Genomic DNA, 27,871 nt, shown 5'->3' on the forward strand with positions numbered 1-27,871 from the left:
CTCAGATCCTCCAACCCTGGCAACATCCTCGTAAATCTTTTCTGAACCCTTTCAAGTTTCACAATATCTTTCCGATAGGAAGGAGACCAGAATTGCACGCTTGAACAGAACCACAATAGGTTAAGCTGGTACCTGTTCGATATCCAATTCACTATCTCTTTATTTGTAATAGATAATCAGGTGATAATCCAAAATATTGCACCAATCAATTTGTGCCAGTATTTATTATATATTTTAAAATGATAATGTCCTGAATTTATAAAGTCGAAGCACTCCATCCAGTTTCTATCGTTTGTAATTGTGCCATAATTCCTCCACCAGAAATACCTTATCAGATTCATTTTCGATAATGCTATCCAATATTATATCTATACCATATTTAATGTTACATAACATGATGCATTTAACACTACAGCATCTTTAATGTACAAAAAGGAAACTATCACTGCATCTATGTTGTATGTGAATTACCACAGTAACAAGGCTTGCTATATTTTCTCCCACCCAAGGCTGGCTGAGGATACCTCTGTAATCTTTGCTGAGGTGGTATGCCTGACTCCTACGAACATCTCCACCCTAACACCACAGGCCAAGAATAAAATATTGACTGTCCAAAGCATTTTCTCTCGAAACAGTCATTTTCCCAGCTGTGTGCTCCCTTCTAGAAATACAAAAAAGGTCAGACCACAGCAGTTTGCTTTGAGGTCAGAGATTATTGGGGTGATGGCCCAATGAAGGTTAGAGGTTGCAGTATGGTGGTGGAGTTATCCTGAGGTGTAACATCTCCATGACAATATCTTACAGAACTGGAATGCCACTCACATGTTCAAAGTCTCGGAGGAGTTCTTCACTTCCCTTGGACTCATCAAGATGCCACCGGAATTCTGGGATTATTCAATGCTGGAGAAACCTGATGATGGGAGAGAGGTTGTCTGTCATGCATCAGCATGGGATTTCTACAACCGCAAGGATTTCAGGTCGGTTCTTAGCTTTGTAGAATGTGAAGAAAATCAAAAAGAACAAGAAACACGGTGGGTGTTTGATGAAGGAAGTCCAGGGACCAGCTAGTTTGCCTTTAAGCATCCTAGTGATTAGATAGAGCTCTGTGGTTTTATCTGAGACCAAGTCGATAGCTCATTCTCCTCTGAGTTTGAATGTTATGGATTCAGATTCAGTTAATCATATAATGGAGGCTGACACCTTACTAAAGGACTGCATTCTCCCAAGTACAGGCCCACCAACCAGCCATAACAAGTGGTGCCTTCTCAGGAGAATGTCAAACACTCCTAGCTATTTGAAAAAGAAACAGATGGAAAGTTCTCTCCAGTCTTCTCGCTAATATCTACCCCTCAGGCAATGCCATCAAGATGGAATGTGTGGGCATTTGTTTCCTTTGTAGTTGTGGGATCTTGCTATGTCAAAATTCACCCCCTACATTCTTTATGTTACAATAACTAACTTCAAAAATACTTGTTGGTTGTAAAGTGCTTGGGGTGTTGTGAAACACCATTATCAAACAAAAATGTATGTCTTCATACTAATGGGAGGTGGTTTGGTGCAAACAGTTAGTTTGTTCCGGAATAAAAATAAAAGGAGAGAAACTCAGCATCTGTAGAGAGAGAAAAACAGAGTGAACTTTTCAAGACCAGTATGATGTGTGTTTGTAATGTTGATTTGGTTTGTTCTGGGAGGTGATCAAGAGCCAGGCCTTACTGTGAAATATGACCTTAACCCATGTCCCCATCTGGCTCTCCAGAATCAAACAGTGCACGACCGTGACTATGGAACAGCTCTTCACTGTACATCATGAAATGGGCCATGTGGAATACTACCTTCAGTACAAAGATCAACCAGTCAGCTTCAGGAGTGGGGCCAATCCCGGTTTCCATGAAGCAGTTGGAGATGTATTGGCACTCTCAGTATCCACACCCAAGCACTTGAAAGAAATCGGACTCCTGGAAAACGCTGTGGATGACTACGGTAAGAGAAACCCTCTGAGAATGGAAGGGCTAATGGACACAACAGGCTATGGCGAAGGGTGGAAGTGGATTTTTTCAGAAGGCGAGAGGCTATATACTTGAAAAGAAAATATTTGCAGGGCTAATGGAGATAGAACCAATTATGTTACTAGAGACATTTAGAATTAAAACAGCATGCATGAATAAACATGATCCTTTATTATCTCTTGAGGGACACACTCTATGACAATATGTTTATATAGTATCCTCAAGTGAAAAAATGCACAATTCACTTTTCAATAGTCCCCAGCTACATTGAGAAATGGTAGGGGAAGAATAACTGGATAACTCTTTCAAGTGGCTTTAAAATATGATGAGTCAAAGGCCAGGAACTCAGTAACTCAATCCCCCTTCTCAAATCTACAAGGCACATGTTAGGATCATGATGGAATACTCTCTATTTGTTAGAATTCTTTGAGGAGGTAATGATCAAGTTAGACAAAGGAGACCAGTGGACATGATCTATTTGAATTTCCAGAAGGTCTTTGATAAGGTGTCAAACAGGATGCTGCTATAAAAGCCTGTGGTGTCAGAGGCAAGATCCTGGCATGGATAGAGATTGGCTGACTGGCAGAAAGCAGAGACGAGGGATAAAGACATCTTTGTCAGGCTAGCAGCCAGTGACTAGTGGATTTCCACAGGGGTCAGTATTGGATCCTCAATTATTTAGATGACACATTAACCATCTGACTGAAGGAACTGAGGAACTGTTTGCAGGTAACTGAAGGATAGCACTTGGACAGGCTAAGAGAATGTGCAAAGAAGCAGCAAATGCAATAAAATGTGGAAAAGTGTGAGATTTTCGCTGGTTGGTAGGTAGACTAGAGGCATAGACTATTTTTTAAATGGGGAAAGGCTTGGAGGTCTGAAGTACAAAGGGACTTAGGAATCCTGGTTCAGGAGTCTCTTACAGTTAACATGCAAGGTCACTTGGCAGTTAGGAAGGCAAATGCAATGTTAGCGTTCATTTCAAGAGGGCAAGAATATAGGAGCAGAGATGTACTGCTGAGGTTGCATAAGGCTTTAGTCAGATTGCATTTGGAATATTGTGAACAGTTTTGGGCCTCTTATATAAGGAAGGGAGGATGTGCTGGCATTGGAGGGGGTACAGAGGATTCCAACAATAATCCCAGGGATGAAAGGCTTGACACATGAGGAACAGTTGAGGATTCGGGGACTGGAATCAATGGAGTTGAGAAGGATGAGGGGAAATTTGCAAAGTACTGAGTGGCCTGGATAGAGTGGACATGGAGAAGACATTGCAACGAGTAGGAGAGATTACAACCTGAGGGCACAGCCAGAGCAAAGGAGTAGGAGAGATTACAATCTGAGGGCACAGCCAGAGCAAAGGAGTAGGAGAGATTACTGAGGGCACAGCCAGAGCAAAGGAGTAGGAGAGATTACAATCTGAGGGCACAGCCAGAGCAAAGTGACAACCTTCAAGAACTGAGAGGATGGGGAATTTTTTCAGCCAGGTTTGGTTAATGTGTGGAACTCACTGTCACAGAGGGCTGTGGAGGTCAAGTCATTGAGTGTATTTAACACAGAGATAGGTGTGTTCTTGATTAGTAAGGGGATTGAAGGCAATGGGGAGAAGGCAGAGAATGAGGTTGAGAAAGATATTAGCCATGATTAAATGGCAGTCTAGATTTGATAAGCCAAATGGCCTAATTCTACTCCAATGTCTTAATTGATTGAATGAGTTTAGCTCCAACAACACTCAAGAAGCTGAACATCATCGAGGGTAAAGGTCAGGCCAGGTGAATTGGCCATGCTAAATTGCCCGTAGTGTTAGGTGAAGGGGTAAGTGTAGGCGTATGGGTGGGTTGTGCTTCAGCAGGTCGGTGTGGACTTGTTGGGCCGAAGGGCCTGTTTCCACACTGTAAGCAATCTAAGAGTCTGTTTTCCTGACAGGGTCTACACCACCCTCCCCATTAGCAAAACCATGCAATGGCAGTAATGTGTGCCATCTACAAGATGCACTGCAGTAACTCAACAAGGCTCCTTTGACAACCCTTTTCAAACCCTTGACCTTTACCAGGATAAGAGCAGTAAAAGAATAAGGACGACACCACCTCCATATTATCTCCAAGGCCAGACTTGGTAACATGTTGTGATGTCTTCAATGTCATTGGATCAAAATCCAGGAACTCTATCCTTACTGGCATTTTGTGTCTATTTACACCCCAAGGAGTGCAGAGACTCAAAGCAACATTCACCACAAACTTTTCAAAGGGCTCTAGGAATGGGCAATAAATGCTGGTCTCACAAACGACACTCACATCCTGTAAAATAACGTTTAAATATGTGAATAGGTATAAATCAACAGGAGAGTTGGTGACCAGAGAATGCAGATTCAAAACACTTAGCAAAAGAAAGAGAGGGAAGATGAGGAACGTTTTTAAATGGGCAGTTGTTTCAATCTGACATGTGCGGTCTGAAAGGATGTCAACGCAGAGTTAGACAAGTACTTCCTGCTCCAGGAATTTACAATTAAATGAAGGCAAGTTTTTTTTTGTTATGTTGCTATTCCCTGAAGGGGAAAAGCAAACCAATGTTAAATGAAAAACACCCCAAGGTTACAGAAAATGTTATCAAGCACAAGGGACAACACGCAATCACTCATAGACAGGACCAAGGTTCGATCTCAAAACAGCTGAAGGAATTGACTTGCAATAACATTTTTATGTTCACATTGTAAGCCCATGCTGTATCTAATACCCGCTTGTGTAATTCCGCTTGGTCAATGAGCTTTTTAACTCATGTTAAACATCTCCTGAAGTTTGAATTTGTCGTTATCTCTTTTTAGATTATATATTATAGTGTTGAACGTCTTTAGTTGAACAATTCCTGTTTTTGACATCAAACAGTGTTGATAAGATGTTCAAGTTCCATCACTGCCAAATGTTCAAGGCCTGCAAAAATTTCTAAGAATGATAAGGAATGCTTAAAAATGGCACAAGGAACTTGGGGCCCATCTTTGTGGTAGCCTACACCCCACTTACTTGGTCAGATTACCCTCTTCACACTCCACAAAATGTTCAGTAACTTTCCCTGGTGACGTTTCCTTCATCTCTTCATCCATAACTGTCTCTACGCTCTTAAGGGGCAGTTGTTCTCCAGGGAGAACAATCTCTCAAGTTTTGGTGTCAGCCCATTTTCACCTCCCAGTGAAGAACTCCCACCTCCTGTGCCAGGATCAAAAAGGGGAAAACAGAAGAGGTTCCAACAGGGCATTCTGGAAACCTAAGGGGCATTTATATGAAACATTTGGATTTGAACATAGGAGGTATAGTTAAAAAGTTTGCAGATGACACCAAAATTGGAGGTGTAGTGGACAGCGAAGAGGGTTACCTGTGAGTACAACAAGACATTGATCAGAATGGGCCAATGGGTTGAAGAGTGGCAGATGGAGTTTAGTTTAGATAAATGCGAGGTGTTGGATTTTGGAAAGGCAAATCAGGGCAGGACCTATACACTTAATGGTAATGTTCTGTGGACTGTTGCTGAACAAAGAGACCTTGGAGTGCAGGTTCATAGTTCTTTGAAAGTTGAGTCGCAGGTAGATTGGATAGTGAAGAAGGCGTTTGGTATGCTTGCTTTTATTGATCAGTGCATTAAGTATAGGAGTTGGGAGGTCATGTTGCGGCTGTACATGTCACCACCTCCCTTCATTCACCCACCCCTCATCCTCTCAGTCGATAGCCATAGACTCATAGAGATGTACAGTACGGAAACAGACCCTTAAGTCCAACTCGTCCATGCCGACCAGATATCCTAAATTAATCCAATCCCATTTGCCAGCACTTGGCCCATATCCCAAGTGGTTAGACCACTTTTGGAATATTTTGTGCAATTCTGGTCTCCCTCCTATCGGAAGGATGCTGTGAAACTTGAAAGGGTTCAGAAAAGATTTACAAGCATTTTGCCAGAGTTGGATGGTTTGAGTTACAGGGAGAGGTTGAATAGGCTGGGGCTGTTTTTGCTGGAACATTGCAGGCTGAGGGGTGACCTTATAGAGGTTTATAAAACTGTGCCGGGCATGGATAGGAAAAATAGGCAAGATCTTTTTCCTCAGGTGGGGGAGTCCAGAACTAGAGGGCATAGGTTTAAGGCGAGAGGGGAAAGATTTAAAAGGTCTTAAGGGGCAACTTTTTCCCTCAGAGGGTGGTACGTGTATGAAATGAGCTGCCAGAGGAAATGGTGCAGGCTGGTGCAATTACAACATTTAAAAGGCATCTGGATGGGTATATGAATAGGAAGGGTTTAGAGGGATATGGGCCAAGTGCTGGCAAATGGGATTGGATTAATTTAGGATATCTGGTCGGCATGGACGAGTTGGACTTAAGGGTCTGTTTCCGTGCTGTACATCTCTATGAGTCTATGGCTATCGACTGAGAGGATGAGGGGTGGGTAAATGAAGGGAGGTGGTGACATTGTGGTGTTGCTGCTAGATCAGTGTTCTGAAAACATGGATTTGAATCCCACTGTGGAAGATGTTTGTACAATAAGGGTCAACTTGACAATTAGTAAGCAGATTCCAGGAGAACAGATAATAGTTATTTATTTCAGATACAGACATGGGCAGAAGATTTAACACAAGGGTCAGAGCTTGCTCTGCCAAATTACAGATCTCCTTCAAGCTTTATACAGCAAGCATAGAACAGTTATCATTCCCACACTTCAATATCCATGTTTCCCATATTTTCGTTGTTCCCTACAATTTTTGTCGGCATTGTCTGCTTCCTTATGCAAAGCCTTTGACATCATGGCTTCTCACCACTAGAATCCCTGCAGTATAGTAAAAGCCCACCAAGTCTGCAACGATCTTCCAAAGAGTACCCATTCAGACCCACCTCCCCTACTCAATCCCTGTAACCTTGCATTTCCCATGGTCAATCCACCTAGCCTGCGCATTCCTGGACTCTATGGGCAATTTCTCATGGCCAATTCACCTAACCTGCACATCTTTGGAATGTGGGAGGAAACTGGAGCTCCTGGAGGAAACCCACGCAGATACGGGGAGAATGTGCAAACTCCACACAGACAGTCGCCTGAGGCTGGAATCAATCCTGGGTCCTTGGCACTGTCAGGCAGCAGTACTGACAGAAATATTTACAATCAGAAATTCTCCCATCCCATTCTGCTACCTTTCGGTCAACAGCTCTTTTGGTGTCTATACCCAGCATTGTACAGGATGCATATAGAGCCTTAAAAATGTTAGAATCCAAAACCTTTGCATACGTAACTTACATCTCTCTCTCCTTTACCACAGCAAAGCAGTCCATTTACAAATGATACAAGAGTTGTACAATATCCAGGATTGGGTTGAAAAGTAGCAAATAATATTCATGCCACACAAACACCAGGCAATGATTATCTCCAATAAGAGACAATCTAACCACTGCTCTTCAATAGCGTTACTATCACCAAATCCCCCACCATCAACATCCTGGGTTTTACTATTGACCAAGATCTCAACTGAACTCACCATTTAATATAGTGGCTACAAGAGCAGACCAGAGGCTAGGAATATTGCAGCAAGTAACTCACCTCCTGACTCCCTGATCCTGCACACCATCTACAAGGCACAAGTCAGGAGTGTTATAGAATACTCCCCACTTGCCTGGTCAGTGCAGCTCCAACAATACTCAAGAAGCTTTACACCATCCAGGGCAAAGCAGCGCACTTGATTGACAATACATCCACAAAAACCATCCACTCCTTCCATTGTCAATACTCAGTAACAGCAGTGTGTACTGTCTCCAAGATGCACTGCAGAAATGCACCAAAGATCCTTAAACAGCATCTTTCAAACTCACAATCACTTCCATCTAGAAAAACAAGGGCAGCAGATACACTGGAACCCCACCACCTATGAGTGGGAGTTCCCCTCCAAGCCATTCATCGTCTTGAAATATATTGCTGTTCCTTCACTGAGGCTGGGTTAAATCCTGGAATGCCCTCCCTAAGAGCATTGTGGGTCTACCCACACCACGTGGACTGCAGTAGTTCAAGAAGGCAGCTCATCATCAAGGACACCCTTTTTATTACTTGTTAACAATTTGGATAATGGCATAAAAAGTAATAGGTCCAAATTTGCTGATGACACAGATCAATAAACAGGACCACATCAGTAGTCTCAGTTTTTCGGCAGAATTGAGCCCCTATTCTGGATTTATTGCTGCTTGTCTCAACTCAACATTTCTGTTTTCCTTGTCACCATCTAGCCAACAGCCTCTGTATTCAGAGGATCATCTCCCACTATCTCCACTAGCTCTAGCATGGTGTAATTACCAAGCACACATTCCTCTTCCCTCCTGGTCCACTCATTCATCAGTGCTAACAAACCCCTCTCTTCCTACAACACTTTCCCAAGAAGGCCCAGCAAATGTAAATCCTGACCTTGTACCTCCTCCTTGATCATCGTTGAAAGCCCTGAACAATTCTTCCAAGCGAAGCTTCCATTAACCTGTACCTCTTCCAATTTAATCCTCTTTATTTGCTGCTCATGTTCTGGTCTTTTCTGAAATAGAGAGAACAAGCACAAACTGGATAGATCACTTTATTGAATACCTTCACTCTGTTCCCATGTTAGGCTCCAATTTTCCAGCTGCTTGTTATTTGACTTTTCCACTTTGCTCCCACTATGACCTGTCTGTCCATGGACGTCCCACTGAAGCTCAACACAATCCTGGTAACAACTTGATACATTTCATCTTGTCACTCAATACTAAGTTTAGCAATTTTAGATCATAACCCACACCTCCATCTTAACCTTCGACCTTACTTACCTTCATATTTTGGTCTTCATACTGTCTCTTTCTTTTTTTTTCTTTATGCTGCGTTCAGCTGATTTTTAAGGTAATAACTTACACCACTTTCAGGTGAAACCTTTGTTTCTTCACAACATCCATGACAACACTTTCTGGCTGCTGCAGCACAAAGTCACAGGCCTCTAGTCTGAAAAACAACCCTCCACCACCACCCTCTGTCTTCTACCTTTGAGCCAGTTCTGTAACCAAAGGGCAAGTTCTCCCTGTATTCCATGAGATCTAACCTTGCTAACCAGTCTCCCATGAGGAATCTTGTCGAATGCCTTACTGAAGTCCATATAGATCACATCTACTGCTCTGCCCTCATCAATCCTCTTTGTTACTTCTTCAAAAGACTCAATCAAGTTCGTGAGACATGATTTCCCACATACAAAGCCATGCTGACTATCCCGAATCAGTCCTTCTCTTTCCAAATACATATATATCCTGTCCCTCGGGATTCTCTCCACCACTGACGTCAGGCTCACTGGTCTATAGTTCCCTGGCTTGTCTTTACCACCCTTCTTACATAGTGGCACCACGTTAGCCAACCTCCAGTCTTCCAGCACCTCACCTGTGACTATCAATTATACAAATTGTGGGCGGCACGGTGGCACAGTGGTTAGCACTGCTGCCTCACAGCGCCAGAGACCCGGGTTCAATTCCAGACTCAGGCGACTGTCTGTGTGGAGTTTGCACATTCTCCCCGTGTCTGCGTGGGTTTCCTCCGGGTGCTCCGGTTTTCTCCCACAGTCCAAAAATGTGCAGGTTAGGTGAATTGGCCATGCTAAATTGCCCATAGTGTTAGGTGAAGGGGTAAAGGTAGGGGTATGGGTGGGTTGCGCTTCGGCGGGTCGGTGTGGTCTTGTTGGGCCGAAGGGCCTGTTTCCACACTGTAAAAATTCTAATCTAAATATCTCAGCACGGGGCCCAGCAATCACTTCCCTGGCTTCTCACAGAGTTCTAGGGTACACCTGATTGGGTCCTGGGGATTGATCCACTTTTATGCATTTCAAGACATCCAGCACTTCCTCCTCTGTAATATGGACATCTATTTCTTCTGTGTTCTTCTCCACAGTAAACACTGATGCAAAATATTCATTTAGTATCTCCCCTATCTCCTGCAGCTCCACACAGGCCGTCTTGCTGACCTTTTGAAACATTACCTCTGTTTTTCTCATTGAGATGTTTACTGGCCTGTTGAGTTTATCCAGCTTTTTATTGTTCTTATTTAACATTGCTTCCTTGCTTTCATACTGTATGCCCCTAATTATGAAGCCCAGGATACCACATATTTGATTACCAACTGCCTTAATCTTCCTTGGTACCTTTGACGATTTTACATGGAGCCCGTGGTCTCTGCTCTTCCTGCACCCCTCGTCGAATTCCATTGTTCTTGACATGGATTTTCTTCATTCTTCCTACTGGATGATATCACTTCTCACTTCCCAGTGCTAACATCCAGGTGTTACCTTCCTGCTCATTAAATTAGTCTGTCGCTATGTCCTTTGGTAAAATTATCACTATCCCCGTTATAATTCATAATGCTTCTAAGCTTTCTGTCAACTGCACATTTCAAAAGTGTATCCTGCACACCTAAGTCTAGGTTATTAATATACATCAAGAAAAGCAGTGGACCATCCCCCAGCGATGATAATTCTCATTTTGACCTGAGAAAATTCACAGGGTAGAAGGGCAACTGAATTTTCCTTCAATTAAGAGTCCAAGATAAACTTAATGAACATTCATCACCTCGGTTGCTTTGTGATAGTTCTGCTTATTAGTGTGAGTAGTAGTCCTTGTGAACTTGCCTCTCTGATTCCTTCAAATCAACAAATCCCCAGCACACATATTTCCTCCTCACTGTGCTGGAATTACTCTGTCTCCTCCTTTCCCTAAGTCAGACAGTTCTTGGGTCAAGATCCTCACAGAGACTTCGGTATAAAGTCCGAGCTGACACTCTCAGGGAATGGATCCTGCCTGCCATCTCTCGTGTGTGGGAAACATCCCAGTATTTTTAAAATCAGTAAAGGAATTCTCCCAGGTGATGGATATTAATCTCTCAGTCAATATGAGGAAGACGGACTAATTGAGTTTTGATCACATAGTTATCTGTTGGATCTTGCTGTGGACCATTCACGTTTCCCACGTGACAACAGCGACTGTATTTAGCTACGTCACTGACTGTGAATCAGACCAGCCATGATCTTACAGAATGACGCAGCTGCTTCAAGGTGGCCTCCTCCTGCCACATTATAGAATAGAAAGGCTTCCTCCTCTTGCCAATAGGTTTTCGAAACCCTAACTTGGTGTCAGCCAGTCAACGTTTCCTGATTCCTTCTTTCCTGAGTTTCCTGGTCCTTCTCCTGGGAATTACTGACTCTTGTGGGGAGATAGTCTTGTGGCTGCCCTTTTTCAACTCTCCCTGGTGTCACAGTGAGTGAATGTTGACAAACTATTGGAACACAACCAAACCATTTAGCGTCCACTTGTCTGCTCACGGTAAAACCAGAGGGAAGGGTCACGCCAAAACCACACGACCAAATCCATGGCTGACTGTTAACTGAGGCAGCAAGGTGTGGTTGATATTTCTTTCACTCTTCTACTGAAAAAAGGGCCAGCACAAATTGTCATACACAGCTACAACGACCAGAAACAGGCTGCATCTAACTAACCTGTACCATCATTTTCTCATCAGAAGCATTTATACTACATTGCTTCACAAGCTATACCTCTCTCATAGTAAGAGATTGGTTATCCAAGGTCCCACCAGTCGGCTTTCTGGAGTATAGTGTGGTAACAGTGAATGGATACCCTCGGATAAAAACTAGAAACTCAGAAATCAGTTGATCAGAGTGAACACTGAAGTATAGGGGGCTGTTGCAGAAAGCAAATCAAACCTGTCAGGGTATGACTTTTGCCCAATATTCACAGAGTTGGAACTGTATGGTCAATAAAAACTTAGTTGGAAAGAATGTCTTTCTTAATTATTTGCATTACCTTGTAACTTTTGTATAATTTATTGGATGAGTAAAAGTTAACCTCGGGGTAACTGGAAGTTCCAACCATTTGGATATAACACAGTCACTGGGTGGGCTATCAGCAGTTAGGGGAGAGAGCAATTGTGCTCCTCCAAGTCTCCTGTTGCCTATTACCTGTCAGCAATAGTTAAATACCTCAGTGTTAATGTATCCTGGATAGAATTATGAGGATATAATAAAACTCAGCTTGTAACTTCTTCTGCTGATATTTGTATTTCCCCCTTCACTATAAAGTATGAGAAAGGCCCGAGACTAAGGCAGGAAGAAGGTGGCTGCATTTACCTAAGGCCTTACATCATGGTTACAGCATTACTGTTAATGAAACCTCTCTAAAGTCTCAATATCCCTCTATAGAATGGAACCCAATGCAGGAGAGGTTTATGAGGCACTATGAGTGACCATGGGATTACAACCCAAAGAGAGAACCTGCAGGAAAGGAAGGGAAGCTTTGTGGACAAGGGAGATGAAAGCCTTAACAAAGCAGAAGTGATCACTCAGATCTCAGGGTAAGATGTCACCCAGTTAAGACAGAGATGAGAATTTTTTTTTCATTGGATGGCGAATCTGTGGATTTTTGTTTTACTCCAGAGAGCTGTTAAGGCTGTGTTGTTAAGAATATTCAAGGTTGATGTAGACAGAACTCTAATCACTAGGGCAATCAAGGGAAGTGGGGATAAGGAAGGAAAGTGGAGTTGAGGATGACCAGATCAGCCATGAACTCTTTGAATGGTGTAGCAGACTTGATGGGCTGAAGGGCTTACTTCTGCTTCTACATTGTATTCAACTTCTATTTACTCAACCAATCATTTGATTTTCTTTGACAGAAGCCGACATTAACTACCTCTTCAAAATGGCCTTGGAAAAAATCTCCTTCCTCCCATTCGGATATCTGATTGATCAATGGCGTTGGGGAGTGTTCAGTGGGCGGATTTCACCAGCAAATTATAACTTTGAATGGTGGTACCTGAGGTAAAGCAACACCAGACCATCCAATGGATCATACCAAAAGGGGAATATGGCAGCTTGTGTTTGAGTCTGGATTTGGTGTGTGACTGCTCTTTTGCTTTTCAGGACAAAGTACCAAGGAATCTGCTCACCAGTTCCAAGAAATGAGAGTAACTTTGATCCTGGTGCCAAGTACCACATCCCTGCAAACACACCTTACATCAGGTAAAGCTGTCTGAGAGGATTGAATTTCAGACAGAGCTCCTTCAATTGCATTGCTGATAAAAACATCAGAAACTCAGGGTGTGATATTTTCTTCACTGAAGGTGATGAAAGCAGTAGGTGAGAAGGGGAAACAGTGAGATGAGTTGACAGTCGAGGGAAACTCACCCCCTCCCTGACACCTCACTCATTAACGTCTGGGTAAGAAGATCCATGGATGATTTTTCCAAGCAGCCACCAATTTGATAACTGATATGGTCAATTAACAGCTATGTTAAGGACCTTACCTCACCTCTCACCAATCACCAGGTGGATGAGATGGGCGCTTAGTGTCCTAATCCAGAGCAATCTGTCTGCTGGGCTAAGGGGAGCTGCTCCAAATGCCCCAACCTGGAGGCAATCTAAGACATGGATCAGAGGCAAAGGATAACCTCTAAAAGCTACCCTACTACCCTTGCTTACAATCCACCCCCACATCCCCAAATATCTCACTGCAACCCCCACCTTGTGAGAACAGCACAAAAAAGATTAGCTTCTTGCCATTGGATTCCCCCAGGACTAGGCCACATAAGGAGATGTTCAGCTAAATGACCATCACCTCGATCAAACAGGTAAGTTTCAATGAGTGTCTTAAAGAAGGAGAAGTGGACAGTTTTAGGGAGAGAATTACAGAGCTTGAAGCCCTGGCCATAAGTCAGACAGTGATCAGTGAGCAAGAGGTCAGACCAGAAGAATGCAGACTGTGGAAATGGAGGAATTTACAGAGAAATGGAAGGACAAGGCTATGAAGAGAAGTTGAAAAGAAGGAGGAGAACATTTTGCTTCATTGGGAGCAAGCAGCAGGATGATCAGAAAATGGGACTTGGAAATTCAGGCATGAGCTGCAGGGTTTTCAATGAGTTTAAGCTATGGAGGGGAAAATATGGGAGGGCAGAGGGTGGTCAAGGTCTTGAGGTAACAGGGGTATGAGTCAGGGTTTCAGCAGCACAGGAGATGAGACAGGGTGAAGGCAAATGATAACAATGGAGGTAGAGGTCTTAGTGATGGCACCAATGTAATGTTAGATTCTCATCCTGCGTTCCAAAATTATGCCAAGGTTCAAACAGATTGCTTTAATCTTAAACCAGTGCCAAGGAAGGTCAAAGGTTAGGGAACCCAATTGGTGAAGGACTCAAAATTGATGGCTTCAGTCTTCCCAATATTAAATTGGATGATATGATTTCCTTATCCAGCACTGTGTGCCAGGTAAACGGGAATGAAGGAGAGTGAGCTGAGGTAGGAGGTGATATTTGAGAAGTTGGAAACGGTAGCCTTAACATTGCTGCAGATATATGGTTGGTAGTTCCTCCAGGGTCAACTTTGACAACAACATTGTAAAGAACCTGGGGAAGTGTCAGATAGTTGCCAATGAGAGGAGTGGAGATAGTTGCTCAGGAATGGCATTTGGAATCTAAAGGATGTGGATGAAGGATCATCTTAAATATTCCAAACTCAGAGTTTTATTGGGTTAGAGAATGTAAGGATAGGGATTAAAGGTAGGTGAATGGAGTAAGTTAACACCAATGATAATTGAATTCAGTAGCAGATTATCTCAAATATTTGAATTGCCTCCTCAAGTTGCTATGTTTTTCTCAGAAACCACATTTCTTTCACTATTTACAGGTACTTTGTGAGTTTTATCCTGCAGTTTCAGTTTCACAAAGCTCTCTGCAATGCTTCAGGCCATACAGGACCTCTGCATAAATGTGACATCTACAAGTCCCAGGAAGCTGGCAAAATTCTCAGGTGGGTTTTGATTCATTATCCCTGTCAAGAATAAAAAGTGAGGAAGGGAAATAAGGAATAAGAAAACACAAATACTACTAAAAGGAGATGAGAGGTTGAATTTGCACTCCTTGGAGTTAGAACACAAGAAACAGGCCAAAGACAGGTGGTACCATTTTAGACTGTTTGAGATGAATAGTCTGATTGGTTGGGCTAACATTAACATGGAGAAACAGTGAGAACAGATAACTGCTGTTCTTGGTGAAATTTAATTACAGTTTGGATGTGATTCAAATGGGTCTTGTTAATGGTGCAGACATCTCTCATAACAGTGTGGCAGCACAAACTGGTTACATTAAAGAATGAAATAAGTTTGTGCACTTCACACCAAGCTGAGTGCAAAATGGATCATAGAACCTCTAAAGCATGGGAGCAGGCCATTCAGCCCACATCGACCCTCCAAAGGGCAACCCACCCAACCCCTGTAACCCTGCATTTCCCATGGCTAACCCATCTAGCCTGCACATCTCTGAACAATTTAGCATGGCTAACGCACTTAACTTGCACATCTTTGGACAGCAGGAGGAAACACATGTACGCACAGGGAGAACATGCAAACTTCACACAAACATGGGCAGCTAGATGGCTAGCACTGTTGCCTCACAGCACCAGGCTTCCAGGTTTGATTCCAGCTTCGGGCAACTGTCTGTGTGGAGTTTGCACATTCTCCATATGTCTGTGTGGGTTTCCTCCTACAATCCAAAGATGTGCAGGTTAGGTGAATTGGCCAGGCTAAATTGTCCATAGTGTTCAGGGATGTGTAGGTTAGGTGCATTAGTCAGGGGTTAAATGTAGGGGAATGGATCTGGGTAGGTTACTCTTCGAAGGGCTGGTGTGGACCTGTTGGGCCAAAGGGATTCTATGACTGTCACCCGAGGTTGGAATTGAGCCCAGGTCCCTGCCTCTGTGAGACAGCAGTGCTAACCACTAAGCCACCGTTGGATGTGAACAACGTGATGTATTTTGTGTTGGATAAAAGCAAATTTGACCTACCTTTCTAATTAGCCTGTTGAGAGATGTTATCACTCATCTCAGGAGCATGTGGGACCTAAACCCTGGCCTCCGGGCCCAGGGATGGGGACGTTACCACTGCACCACAAGAGGATTATGGATATCAACCTGAGATAAAGGTACAGCACAACCAAATTATGACATCAACAAAACAATTATACTCAGAGGAACTTAAGAAATGCCGAGCTATCTGGTGAATTTCTCTGAAGGTGAACTGCACCCAAGGTCCTGCCAGTGTTTATTTCACTGTGTTTTGATTGAGCTGAAATGAGACACAGTCCTACAACAGAATATGCTTTTCTGCACGATGGAATTAAACAGGTTGATAGTACAGTCGCTGATCTAATTCATGTTCCACGTTATGTTTGGTCTGAGGACAGCAAATTTATTTTGGTCTTTGGTTTTTAAATTTATTCCCGGGATGTGTGAATTGGTCATTTATTGCCTATCACTAGTTGCCTTCAGGAAAGTGGGGGTGAGGTTCCACCTTGAGCTGTGGTTATCCATTTGGTGTAGGTTGCCCCAAATGCCCTGAAGGAGGGAATTCCAGGATGTTGACCCAGCAACAGTGAAGGAACGTGATATATTTCCAAGTCAGAATGGTGAGTGGCTTGGAGGGGAACTTACAGGAGGTGGTGTTCCCATGTATCTGCTGCACTTGTCCTTCTAGATGGAAGTGTTTGTGGGTTCAGAAGGTGCTCTTGTAAGAGTCTTTGTGAATTCCTGCAGTGCAGAATTTTGTGGCTGTTCCACACTGCTGCTAATGAGCAATAATAGTTGGAGAGATTGGATTCTTGTGGATGTGATGCCAATCAAGTGGGCTGCTTTGTCTTAGATGGTATCAAGCTCCTTGAGTGTTGTGGGAGCTGCACTCATCCAGGTAAGTGGAAATTATCTCATCACACTCCTAACTTGTGACTTGCAGATGATGGACATGCTCTGGGAAATCAGGAGGTGAGTTATTTACTGCAGGATTTCTAGTATCTGACCTGCTCTTGTAGCCATTGTGTTTATATGTCTGATCTAGTTGTGTTTCGGTCAATGGTAACCCTCAGGATGTTAATAGTGGGGGTGCAGTGATGGTAATGCCATGAATATTAATGGTGGTGGTTAGATTGTCTCTTACAGGAAATGGTCATTCTCTGGAATGTGTGTGAAATGAAATGATACTGTCTATTTACCATCCCAAAAGTGGGTATTGTCTAGATCTTGCTACATTTAAACACTGGCCTCTTCAGTTCATATTTAATCCAATTATGCTGTTACATTGTCACTATAGATAACCATCCTATGAACAATCACTCCACAATCAAGGCTTTCTAAAAGTGGCAGTGAATTGCTCTTGTTGCATCTCCATGCCAATGATGTTCTAACCAATCAGCACCCTGTTCATATGTTGCATAAATTAGTGTTCCCTTTTGTCAAGTCTGTTTCTCCCATGCTGGTCCTAATGGGTGCAAGATGAAAAGCCTCCTCTTCTTAACTCATTTTAGCAATGCTTAAGTTCTGCACCAGCAAGCAACTACTTGTTGACCACAAATAGGCATTGCCAACAGAGTAATGAGCACCATGTCCACTGGGGTGTGGAGATTCCGGTGCCAATATCCATCACGTTCATACCTCACTGTACTCACAAATTACTGTTAAGTTTAGGCTTTCTCTATTTGTCCCTGAGAATAATGGGAAGGCCTAGTTATAAATTATTAAATTTGTAACCAGGGTGATCATCTCCCATCTGTAGGAGCCCCTTTTGTTTTTATTGCCCCTTCTTATCTGGGCCTTGGATTATTCTTACCTCATAGTCCTCACCACTTGGTCAAAATGGTGGACAGCTAAAAGCCCTTTGACAGAGTTGTTCATGCATGGGTCATTCCAGGACCCAGAGTCATTGAGTTCTTTGAATGACTGGACTTATTTTTATGGTATAAAATCATTTCTGTGTCATTCTGTGCAGTCAGTCACACAGTGCAACAGGAACCTAGCAACCAGGTGTGCTAATAGTCCAGCTAGCAATTGGTCACACAGTGTCCACCATTAACAACAACCCCACTGACCTCTGGGAATTAACCAAGTGGGTGGGAGGAATGGTACACCCCCGTTTCCCCTACCACCGCCCCCCCCCCCCCCCCCACCCCACATCTTGCGTTTTGTCAGGATGCACATGTAGAATCCAAATTCAGATGTCCTGAAAATCCATCAGGCTCTGTCTCAGAAACGAAGAACTCCCTAGTTTTGCTGATTTGTACTTCCTCAACTGTATGGGCCTAGATTTTTGGAAATGCATCTTCTTCAAGCTGTTGCCCCGTTAGGAGAAGATGCTTCCCAGAAATGAACGATCCAGGCAGCTTCCAGAACATTAAACAAGTCTGTGAGGTTCTGTGTAATGCTGCTTGAATATTTCCCTGTGGTTTCTCTTTCAGTAAAGCACTGAGTGCTGGTTCCTCCAAACCTTGGCAGGAAATCCTTCAGCAGGTGACAGGCATCGATAAGATGGACGCAGGTGCTTTGCTTGAGTATTTCCAACCCATCACTAAGTGGCTTCAGGAAAAGAACAATGAAACCAAGGAAGAACTGGGTTGGTCTGATTTTGCCTGGACCCCTCCAATCCCTGAAGGATACCCAAGTGGCATTGGTAAGTGTGAGCTATGGGCAGGGAGGTTAGATAAGATTCCCTACAGTATGGAAACAGGCCCTTCGGCCCAACAAGTCCACACCGATCCTCCGAAGAGTAACCCACCCAGCCCCAATCCCCCACCCTTTATTTAACCCTGACGAATGCACCTAACACTACGGGCAATTTAGCACGGCCAATTCACCTGCACATCTTTGGATTGTCGGAGGAAACCAGAGCACCTGGAGGAAACCCAGAGGACACGGGGAGAATGTGCAAACTCCACACAGACAGTCACCCGAGGTAGGGATCGAACCCAGGTCCCTGGCGCTGTGAGGCAGCAGTGCTAACCACTGAGCCACCGTGCAGGCCAAAGATGCACCGTTAGAGGGTATAAAATCCTGACAGTGCAATTAGAGGCCATTCAACCCACACTGACCCTACAAACAGACCCACCCCATCCCATGGCTAACACATTTGGACTGCAGATTCTTGAATGCTACGGGATCATGTGGCATGGCCAGTCCACCCTAACCTGCACATCTTTGGACTGTGGAGGGAAAACAGAGCACCCGGAGGAAACCCAAACAGATGCTGGGAGAGTGCGCAAACTGCACATGGACAGTCGCAGCAGGCTGTAATCGAACCGGGGTCCCTGTGCAACAAGGCACCACGCTAACCATTGGGCTGCAACTGAACCAGCAACCAATCAGCTTGATTAAGCTAAACGTCACTCACTGATTGGCTGTGCCTAGCCTCTCTTATTCATACTGTTTGATAGGGAAGGTTTGGTTTGAAAAAAATTGATGAGATGAAGACTCACTGTTTGCAGCCTTCCCTTTGGGGCCCGTCACATTGACACTGTATAGGCTATTGCTCAGTCAGTGCTCAGAAGCCTCTGCACTCAGTCTCAACAGGAATTATTTTACATCTTCGGTCCCGTACATGAGTAATGTGACCTGTGCCTGGGAGGAACTGAGTATTGCAATCAATAGTTCCCATCAGAAGAGATTTCCATGCTTCATGCCTGACTTAGTTATAGAATTACTATCATTAATCAACACTGTCATTATAATTTTATCCTAAGAGTAGCAGGACAGATGGATTTAATCTGAATTGACCTCTCCTTTGGTTGTAAAAGTTCCTGCACCACTGTCCCAAAAATGAGTAGGAGTTGTTGAAGCTGGGATCCTGGCCAATATTTACCTCTCCACCAAAACCACAAAAAGAACAGGTAATCTACTCACTGTCACATTGCTGTGGGATCTTGCTGTGCATTTAGTGATAGTTACCTGAAAGCAAATTGCCCACCATAATTCCGACATCACAACAGTGACAACATTGACAAAGTACTTTACTGCGTCTAGAGTGAAACCATGGAAGCTACTATATTAATGTAAACTGGTTCTTTATGCTCCCCGAGTGACTTTCCCCGGGTGATAAACTGCTGAGCCCTTGTGCTTGAACAATTAATAGAAATCTAGTCTAATGGCTTTGGTAATGAGTCATTGATGCATCCACCAGGTTATCACGTGGGACAGGAATGGAGTTTTCCCACGTCCCTGTCTCCCAATACACATGACCAGGAATCATCCTCATAATCACACTGTATGGTTCAAAACATTTCATTATAAACAAACGGCTGATGAATGAAACAACTTCTTTAAACTTTCCATACTCACAGCAAGGGGAGATATTGCCCAGTGTATTCTCCCCTTGACTGGTTTCCCAGGAAGGTGGCTTAACAAACAGAAGGGGAATTATGTTTCTCTCACACCTTTCACAGCCTCAGGTCTGCTCCATTCCCAAACAAATCATTTATGAACTGCAGTCATTCTGGAATGTTAGAAACGCGGCAGCCAATTTCTGCATAGCAAGATCCCACAGCAATGTGGCAATGAGCAGATTACTTGATCTACTTGTGGTTTTGGTGGAGGGTTAAATATTGGCCAGGTTCCAAGTATCAACAATTCCTTCTCTTTTTGAGGTAGTGACTTTTACATCCCAAGGAGAGAGCAATTGTGGATTGGAGCCCCATCCTCTCTGAGAGAGAAAATTCCTCCTCATCTCTGTCTTTGGTAGCATCTTAGATCCACATCTCTCATGTAAATGGCAGACTCCTTTGAAGTATTAACATACAGAGGGATCTGTGAAGACAGGTCCACAGTTCCCTGAAAGTGGTGATGCGAGTGGATACGGTGGTCAGAAGGCGTATGGCATGCCTACCTTTCATTGGATGGGGCATGTATAAAAATTGACAAGTTATGTTGCAGCTGGATAAAACTTTAGTTAGACTGCATTTGGAATATTGTGTACAGTTCTTTTTTTTCATTTTGGTCACCAGACTACCAGAAAGATGTGAAGACATTGAAGAGAACACAGAAAAGGTTTACTAGGTTGGGAAGAGATGGATAAACTTGGTTCATTTGCACTTGAATGTGAGAGGCTGAGAGGCAACCTGACAGCAATTTACAAAGTGATCAGAGACATGGATAGAATGGTTAGTTGGAGTCTTTTCCCCACGGGAGAAATATCAATTCCTCGGGTACGAGGGTTTAAGGTAAAAGGGGAAACATTTAAAAGGAGATGTGAGAGGTAAGTATTTTTGTACAGAGGGTGGTAAGTGCGTGGAATGTGCTGCCAGAGGAGCTGGTAGAAGCAGATACAATATCAATGTTTCAGAATCAACCTGACAGATAGGCAGAGGATCAGGAGATGTGGACCACATGGAGGCAAGGGCTTTTTAGTTAAAAAAGGCATCATGTATCAGATGGCATGCTGTATTGTTCACTGTCCTCTGTACTCAACTCCTCATAAGGCAGTCCGTCCAAACTTGGTTATCACCCAAGAGTGTGGTGCTGGAAAAGCACAGCAGGTCAGGCAGAATCCGAGGAGCAGGAAAATCGACGTTTCGGGCAAAAGCCCTTCATCAGGAAGCTCTTTCCAATGAAGGGCTTATGCCTGAAACATCGATTCTCCTGCCCCTCGGATGCTGCCTGACCTGCTGCGCTTTTCCAGCACCACACTCTTCAACTCTGATCTCCAGCATCTGCAGTCCTCACTTTCGCCAAACCTGGTATTAGCTGAGTGAACCTTCTCCAGACTGCCCCCAGTATTTCTAAGGAGAAGGGGCTTAAAACTGTTGACAGCACACCAGCTGTGTTCTGACTACTGCCTTGTATTGTGCCTTAGCAAGACCTCCCTAGTTTTACTGATTTGTACTTCCTCAATTGTAAGGAACTAGAGTTTTGGAAAGGTGTCTTCTTCAAGTTGTTACCGTGATGGGAGGTAGGCAGCTCTTCATCCAAGCAGTTGGTCATTTCTCCTCATAGCTGTAGGTCAATGTCAAATTTTGCCAGGTCACATTGGGTGGTACAGTAGCGTAGTGGTGAGCACTGCTGCCTCACTGGACCACAGGGAGAAAGTGAGGGCTGCAGATGCTGGAGATCAGAGCTGAAAATGTGTTGCTGGAAAAGCGCAGCAGATCAGGCAGCATCCAAGGAGCAGGAGAATCGATGTTTCGGGCATAAGCCCTTCTTCAGGAATGGCCCACGGACCCAGATTCGATTCTAGCCTTGGAGTTAACATATTGTCCCTGTGTCTGTCTAGATTTCCTCTGGGTGCTCTGGTTTCCTCCCACAGTCCAAAGATGTGCAGGTTAGGAGGATTGGCTGTGCTAAATTGCCAATAGCATTTATGGATATGTAGGTTAGGTGGATTATCCAGGGTCAATGTTGGAATATGATGAGATGGTCTTCAAGGGCTGTTGTGGACTCGGTGGGCCAAATGGCTTCTTTCCGCACTGTAGGGACTCTACGTTTTTGTAGCACTGTGAGACATTTTATCACATTAATGGAGCAACATAAATGCAAGTGTTTTTAAGCCTTTAAGTCTCATTTGGCTTCTTACAGACAAAATCACTGATGAAAAGAAAGCACAGGAATTTGTCACCAATTACGACAAGGTCACGGAGAAAGTATGGTATGACTACACAGAGGCCTCCTGGACATACAATACCAACATCACAGAACATAACAACAAAGCCATGGTACGTCCTTCCTCTGTGATATCACACACAGTAGGTGGTTACATTTGGACTCAAGGATTGCGTTAATCAACATTAAAGACAGGACATTTCTTGGGAGGATAACCATTTCACTAGTAAACATCATATCATTAACGGGGATTCTAATCATTTGAATGCAACAGGTGCCATGTGGAAATGAATAAATTTAATATTCTCTGGAGACCAAACCAAATCTGATGATTCTGTGCTAACGTACCACTGTGTTTTACACACCCATATCCATATATTGGATTTGGATAATGACAAGACATTCAAGATTTACAAATGCCAGGTTGTAAATCTGTAATATTGTACAAACACCAGTTTCCATGTTTCCGTTTTGGACCCATTCCCTGTCCAGATACCAACCCCCATCCAAGAGGCACTCCACCATTTTTGTTATTTTAAAACCCATCAGCAAATTACCCAATTAATCACTTCATCAAATTCCATCCCTGCCCACTGGAGTCAGTGTCATAATAACAGTTTGTCTATCGAGAGACCACAGCTCACTCTCAGACAGTTCAATCCAGATCCTACCCTTTCGAGCAAACTTACCTCCCCCACACTCTCAGACAGTACATTCCAGACCCTAATCACTTGCTGTATAAAAACATTTTCTCTTTACTTGGTCATTGCTTCTTTGGTCAATTTTGCCCTAAATCTGCACCTTCTGTTCCTTGAGCCCTCCACCAGTGGAACAGACTCTCTGAATCTATCTGCTCAGATCTATCCAATCTATTCTGACCTTATATTCTCCAACTTCTTCAATCTGTCAGTAAAACTAAAAATCCTCATCCCTGGATCCATTCTCTTGAATTTTATTTCTCCATTCCCCTAATGCCTTTCCAAACTGTGATGCCCAGAATTGGATGCAGTACCCCAGGTCAAAGTGGTATTTTACGACAATTTTACAGAATATCCTTTACTCTGTGGCTGTATTAATAATTAAAATATGCTTTATCAGTGCTCTGTCAACATCGCCTGCAGCCTTCAATGAGTAATGCACATAAAAATCCTATTTTCTCTGAGTCTGCACCCCCCTTTAGAATTAAACTCTTTATTTTGTATTACCTTTCCCTCCCCTTTGTATTAAATTGATTCAGTGCACGCTTCACTGCATCAAGTTCCACCTGTCACTTGGCCATCCGTTCCACCAGGCTGGATGTCCTTTGGAACTACCTTCTGCCCGTTCATGTTTCTTCTAAGAACCAGCTCTGCAGTAAATGTGTAAATAGTGCCCTGTACCCAAGACCTAGATCATTAACATTAATCAGGAAAAGCAAGGGTACCAACCCTGAACACTGGGGATCTTCCCCACTGTTAGAAAAACATCCATTGACCATTAAAATCAAAATATTGTGGATGCTGGAAATCTGAAATATAAACAGGAGAAATGTCACACTGGACTCAGAATGGTAACTCCATTTCTCCCTCTACAGATGCTGCCAGACCAGTTGAGTTTCTCCTGGACTTTTTAAAAAAAATGTCATTAACTATTACAGAGGAATCTTGATTATCGAGCATTCGATTAACTAAACTTTGGATCATCTGAGCAAGATCACAAAGTCCCGATTAATGGCTAACTATTATCAGCATCAATTATCCATGATTCGATTGACCAAAGAAAATACTCCCCGCCCGTGTCCTTCGATAATCAAGTTTCCTCTGGATTTGGTTTCCTATCACAGCACAGTTGTATCCTTGTTATTACTGCCCTTTCCATTCCATGACCCATAACTTTGCTGTCATGTCTGTGGTGAGTGGCATTTTGGTAAATGCCTTTTGGAAGTCCCCGTATACCACATTGCCCTCATCAACCTGCTCTGTCACCTCATCAAACGACTCAAGCAAGTTTATTCTTCGCCCTTAACAAATTCATGTTGGTTTTCCTCAATTAATTCACATTTTTCCAAGTGACCTAATTTTGCACCAGAACATCGGGTTGGTTTTCACCCCCATGAGCAGCTCAGGTGGTGGGTAAAGTGTCCTGGAGTGATGTTGGTCATCCTCCAGGGACAGTGTGTAAGGATCTGAAAATGGCTTGCTTTCCTGACTGGAGATGGCCACAGGAGCTGCTAAATACTGAGGCCAGATGATCTTCATGATCGTTATTTTTAAATTGTGATGCCATGCGCTGACATTCCAGGAAGGTGTTGGTGGGAAGACTCAACATGTAGCAAGGGGTGAGCTGATAATGTTGAGGGCAAGTGTTGAAGTGTGCAGAGAGACAGACAGGAAAAGGAAGAGGGAGAGGGAGCTGAACAGCAGCCTTGGAACGAGTAGATACACACCCAGGTCAGATGGAGTTAGCTTGTGCCCAGGTGGATGCATGGTTCAAGAAATTAAGTACTTTTTAATCACTGGGAACTTAAGCATCAAAAGAAAAGTCCAACACCCACACGCAGGCAAAGCAACGAGAGCCTGAGCTCTGAATGTGAACAAATGAAGCTGTTTTTAGATTTGTGAATGAGGAGCACACCAGGTACAACAATGCCAAATCGGTGAATGGGATGGATAGAGCAAGTGAGATTAGAGTGGTGCTGGAAAAACACAGCAGGTCAGGCAGCATCCGAGGAGCAGGAAAATCGACGCTTCGGGGCAAATTCCTGATAAAGGGCTTTTGCCAAAATCGTCGATTTTCCTGCTCGTCGGATGCTGCCTGACCTGCTGTGCTTTTCCAGCATCCCTCTATTCTTGACTCTAATCTCCAGCATCTGCAGTACCCACTTTTGCCTGGATAGAGCAAGTCCCTACTCTTTCAAACGAGATGTAAAGAGAAAAGCTAAGCCCCTCAAAACCATCCCCATCAGACACTCCTGGGATAGAGACAGCACCAGGTTAATTACAGAATAAAACTCACTCCACTGTTTTTAAATAAAAAAGTAAAAGTTTTCGCAACTCCTTGGAATTCAAAGGCTCTTCAATTCCCTGGGACTTCATCCCAATTGTTTTGTTAAACGCTAAGACTAATTGTTCTCACCACTCACCCACTCAATCACTTGCTGCCACCAAGAAAAGGAACAGTAATCATGGGCCCAGTGCTGTTCCTGGCCCATACCCTGCCCCCCTCGTCTCTCCAGCCAGACCCCAATCTGACCATGACAGTCCATACGCTGACCACAACAACCCCACCCCCAACCTAAGCATTAAGGCTTTTTCCCCTGGGGTGGGGGAGTTCAGAACTAGAGGGCATCGGTTTTGGGTGAAAGGGGAAAGATATAAAAGAGATCTAAGGGGCAACCTTTTCACACAGAGGGTGGTACATGTATGGAACGAGCTGCCAGAGTAAGTGTTGGAGGCTGGTACAATTACAACATTTAAGAGGCATTTGGATGGGTATATGAATAGGAAGGGTTTGGAGGGATATGGGCTGGGTGCTGGCAGGTGAGACTAGATTGGATTGGGATATCTGGTCGGCATGGACGGGTTGGACCAAAGGGTCTGTTTTTGTGCTGTACATCTCTATGACTCTATGGTCATTGGGCACTGATATACACGTCTGTCCCCTCCACCTGGCTCCAATGTTCACCATGCCCTCAACTCAATGTAAAGCCAATTCCCTCCCATTTTGACCTTGTACACTCCATATTAACTCACTCATTAGCACCACTCAGGACTCACACTGAGATTAAACAAAATGAAGAGTCAAATATCAAGTTTTCATTATAATAAATAAAAATTTCATAGGATCATAAAATCCATCCAATGCAGAAGAAGGCCATTCCGCTCATTAGGTCTGAACCTACCATCCAAAGAGCATCCCAACCAAAAGCACTCGTACCATCCTATATCCATTCGGTGTGGCCAATCCACCCTAACCTACACATCTTTGGACTGTGGGAGGAAACTGGAGCACCCAGAGAAAACCCTCACAGACACAGGGAGAATGTACAAACTCCGCACAGACACTGCACAGACAGTGGAATCAAACCCAAGTCCCTGATGCTGTGAGGCAGCATTTCCATTGATCAAAGTCCATGCAAAATTTTAAAAGGTCCACAAAAATTAATTTTCTTATAAAAATCAAATTGACTTGTACTTGCATCCCTACATCAAAGGCAACTAACTCTTCAGGAATTGCTTTGAACTGAATTGAATTGAATTGCATTAGTTTTATTATCACAAATGGAGACAATGAAAACTTTACAGTCGCTGCACTACAGCACCATCTTCGGTACGCAGGTACGCAGTTACGCAGGTACGCAGGTATGCAAATATGCAGGTATGCAGGTACGCAGGTACGCAGGTACACAGGTACGCAGGTACACAGGTACACAGGTTTGCAGGTATGCAGGTACACAGGTACGCAAGTATGCAGGTACGCAGGTACACAGGTACGAAGGTATGCAGGTACACAGGGACGCAGGTACACAGGTATGCAGGCACGCAGGTACACAGGGATGCAGGTACACAGGTATGCACGTACACAGGTATGCGGAGATGCAGGTATGCAGGGACGCAGGTATGCATGTATATAGGTTCGTAGGTATGCAGGTACACAAGAATGCAGGTAAACAGGTACACAGGAATACAGGTACACAGGTACACAGGGACGCAGGTACATGGGGATGCAGGTATACAGATATGCAGTACACAGGTACGCAGGTACACAGGGATGCAGGTACACAGGAATACAGGTACATAGATATGCAGGGATGCAGGTACACAGGTATTCAGATAAGCACATCAGCAGAACACAGGTACACAAATTCACAGGTACGCAGGTACGCTGGAATTCAGGTACACAGGGATGCAGGTACACAAGTACACAGACACACAGGTACACAGGTATGCAGTTACACAGGGATGCAGGTGCACAGGTATGCAGGCACACAGGTACGCAGGTACCCAGACATGCAGGTGCACAGGCATGCAGGTACATGGATATGTAGGTACACAGGTATGCAGGTATGCAGGAATACAGGTATGTAGGTACACAGGTATGCAGGTACACAGGGATGCAGGTACACAGGGATGCAGGTACACAGGTATACATGTATGCAGGTACACGAGTATGCAGGTACACAGGTTCACAGGTAGACAGGGATGCAGGTTTGCAGGGACGCAGGTACGCAAGTACACAGGGGTGCAGGTACCAGATATGCAGGTACATAGGTACGGCGGTAAATGGGGATGCAGGTACACAGGGATGCAGGTACACAGGTATGCAGGTACACAACTATGCAGATACGCAGATATGCAGGGATCCAGGTACACAGGGATGCACGTACACATGTGCACAGGTAGAAAGGAACACAGGTACGCAGGTATGCTGGGATCCAGGTACACAAGTACACAGATTCACAGGTAAGCTG

The 27,871-nt window shown here is 43.9% G+C and overlaps 2 protein-coding genes across 2 annotated transcripts in view; both read left to right on the plus strand.

Annotated features, from left to right (window-relative positions):
* The window catches only part of ace (angiotensin I converting enzyme (peptidyl-dipeptidase A) 1), a 112,671-nt gene extending 90,004 nt beyond the window's left edge, over positions 1–22,667 (plus strand). Inside the window, exons 7-13 of the mRNA XM_043675375.1 lie at positions 805–977; positions 1,757–1,980; positions 12,699–12,843; positions 12,946–13,044; positions 14,704–14,826; positions 18,297–18,508; positions 22,399–22,667. Of these exons, the coding sequence (XP_043531310.1) occupies positions 805–977; positions 1,757–1,980; positions 12,699–12,843; positions 12,946–13,044; positions 14,704–14,826; positions 18,297–18,508; positions 22,399–22,601 (1,179 nt within the window). The 3' untranslated portion in view covers positions 22,602–22,667. The remainder of the gene's footprint in view (positions 1–804; positions 978–1,756; positions 1,981–12,698; positions 12,844–12,945; positions 13,045–14,703; positions 14,827–18,296; positions 18,509–22,398) is intronic.
* A 4,014-nt stretch (positions 22,668–26,681) lies between these two features.
* LOC122539648 (peptide transporter family 1-like) overlaps positions 26,682–27,871 on the plus strand; it is a 55,810-nt gene continuing 54,620 nt past the window's right edge. The window contains exon 1 of the mRNA XM_043674646.1: positions 26,682–26,930. Coding sequence (XP_043530581.1) covers positions 26,682–26,930 — 249 coding nt within the window. The remainder of the gene's footprint in view (positions 26,931–27,871) is intronic.

Source organism: Chiloscyllium plagiosum, chromosome 33 (assembly GCF_004010195.1).
Source record: "Chiloscyllium plagiosum isolate BGI_BamShark_2017 chromosome 33, ASM401019v2, whole genome shotgun sequence".
NCBI lineage: Eukaryota > Metazoa > Chordata > Chondrichthyes > Orectolobiformes > Hemiscylliidae > Chiloscyllium > Chiloscyllium plagiosum.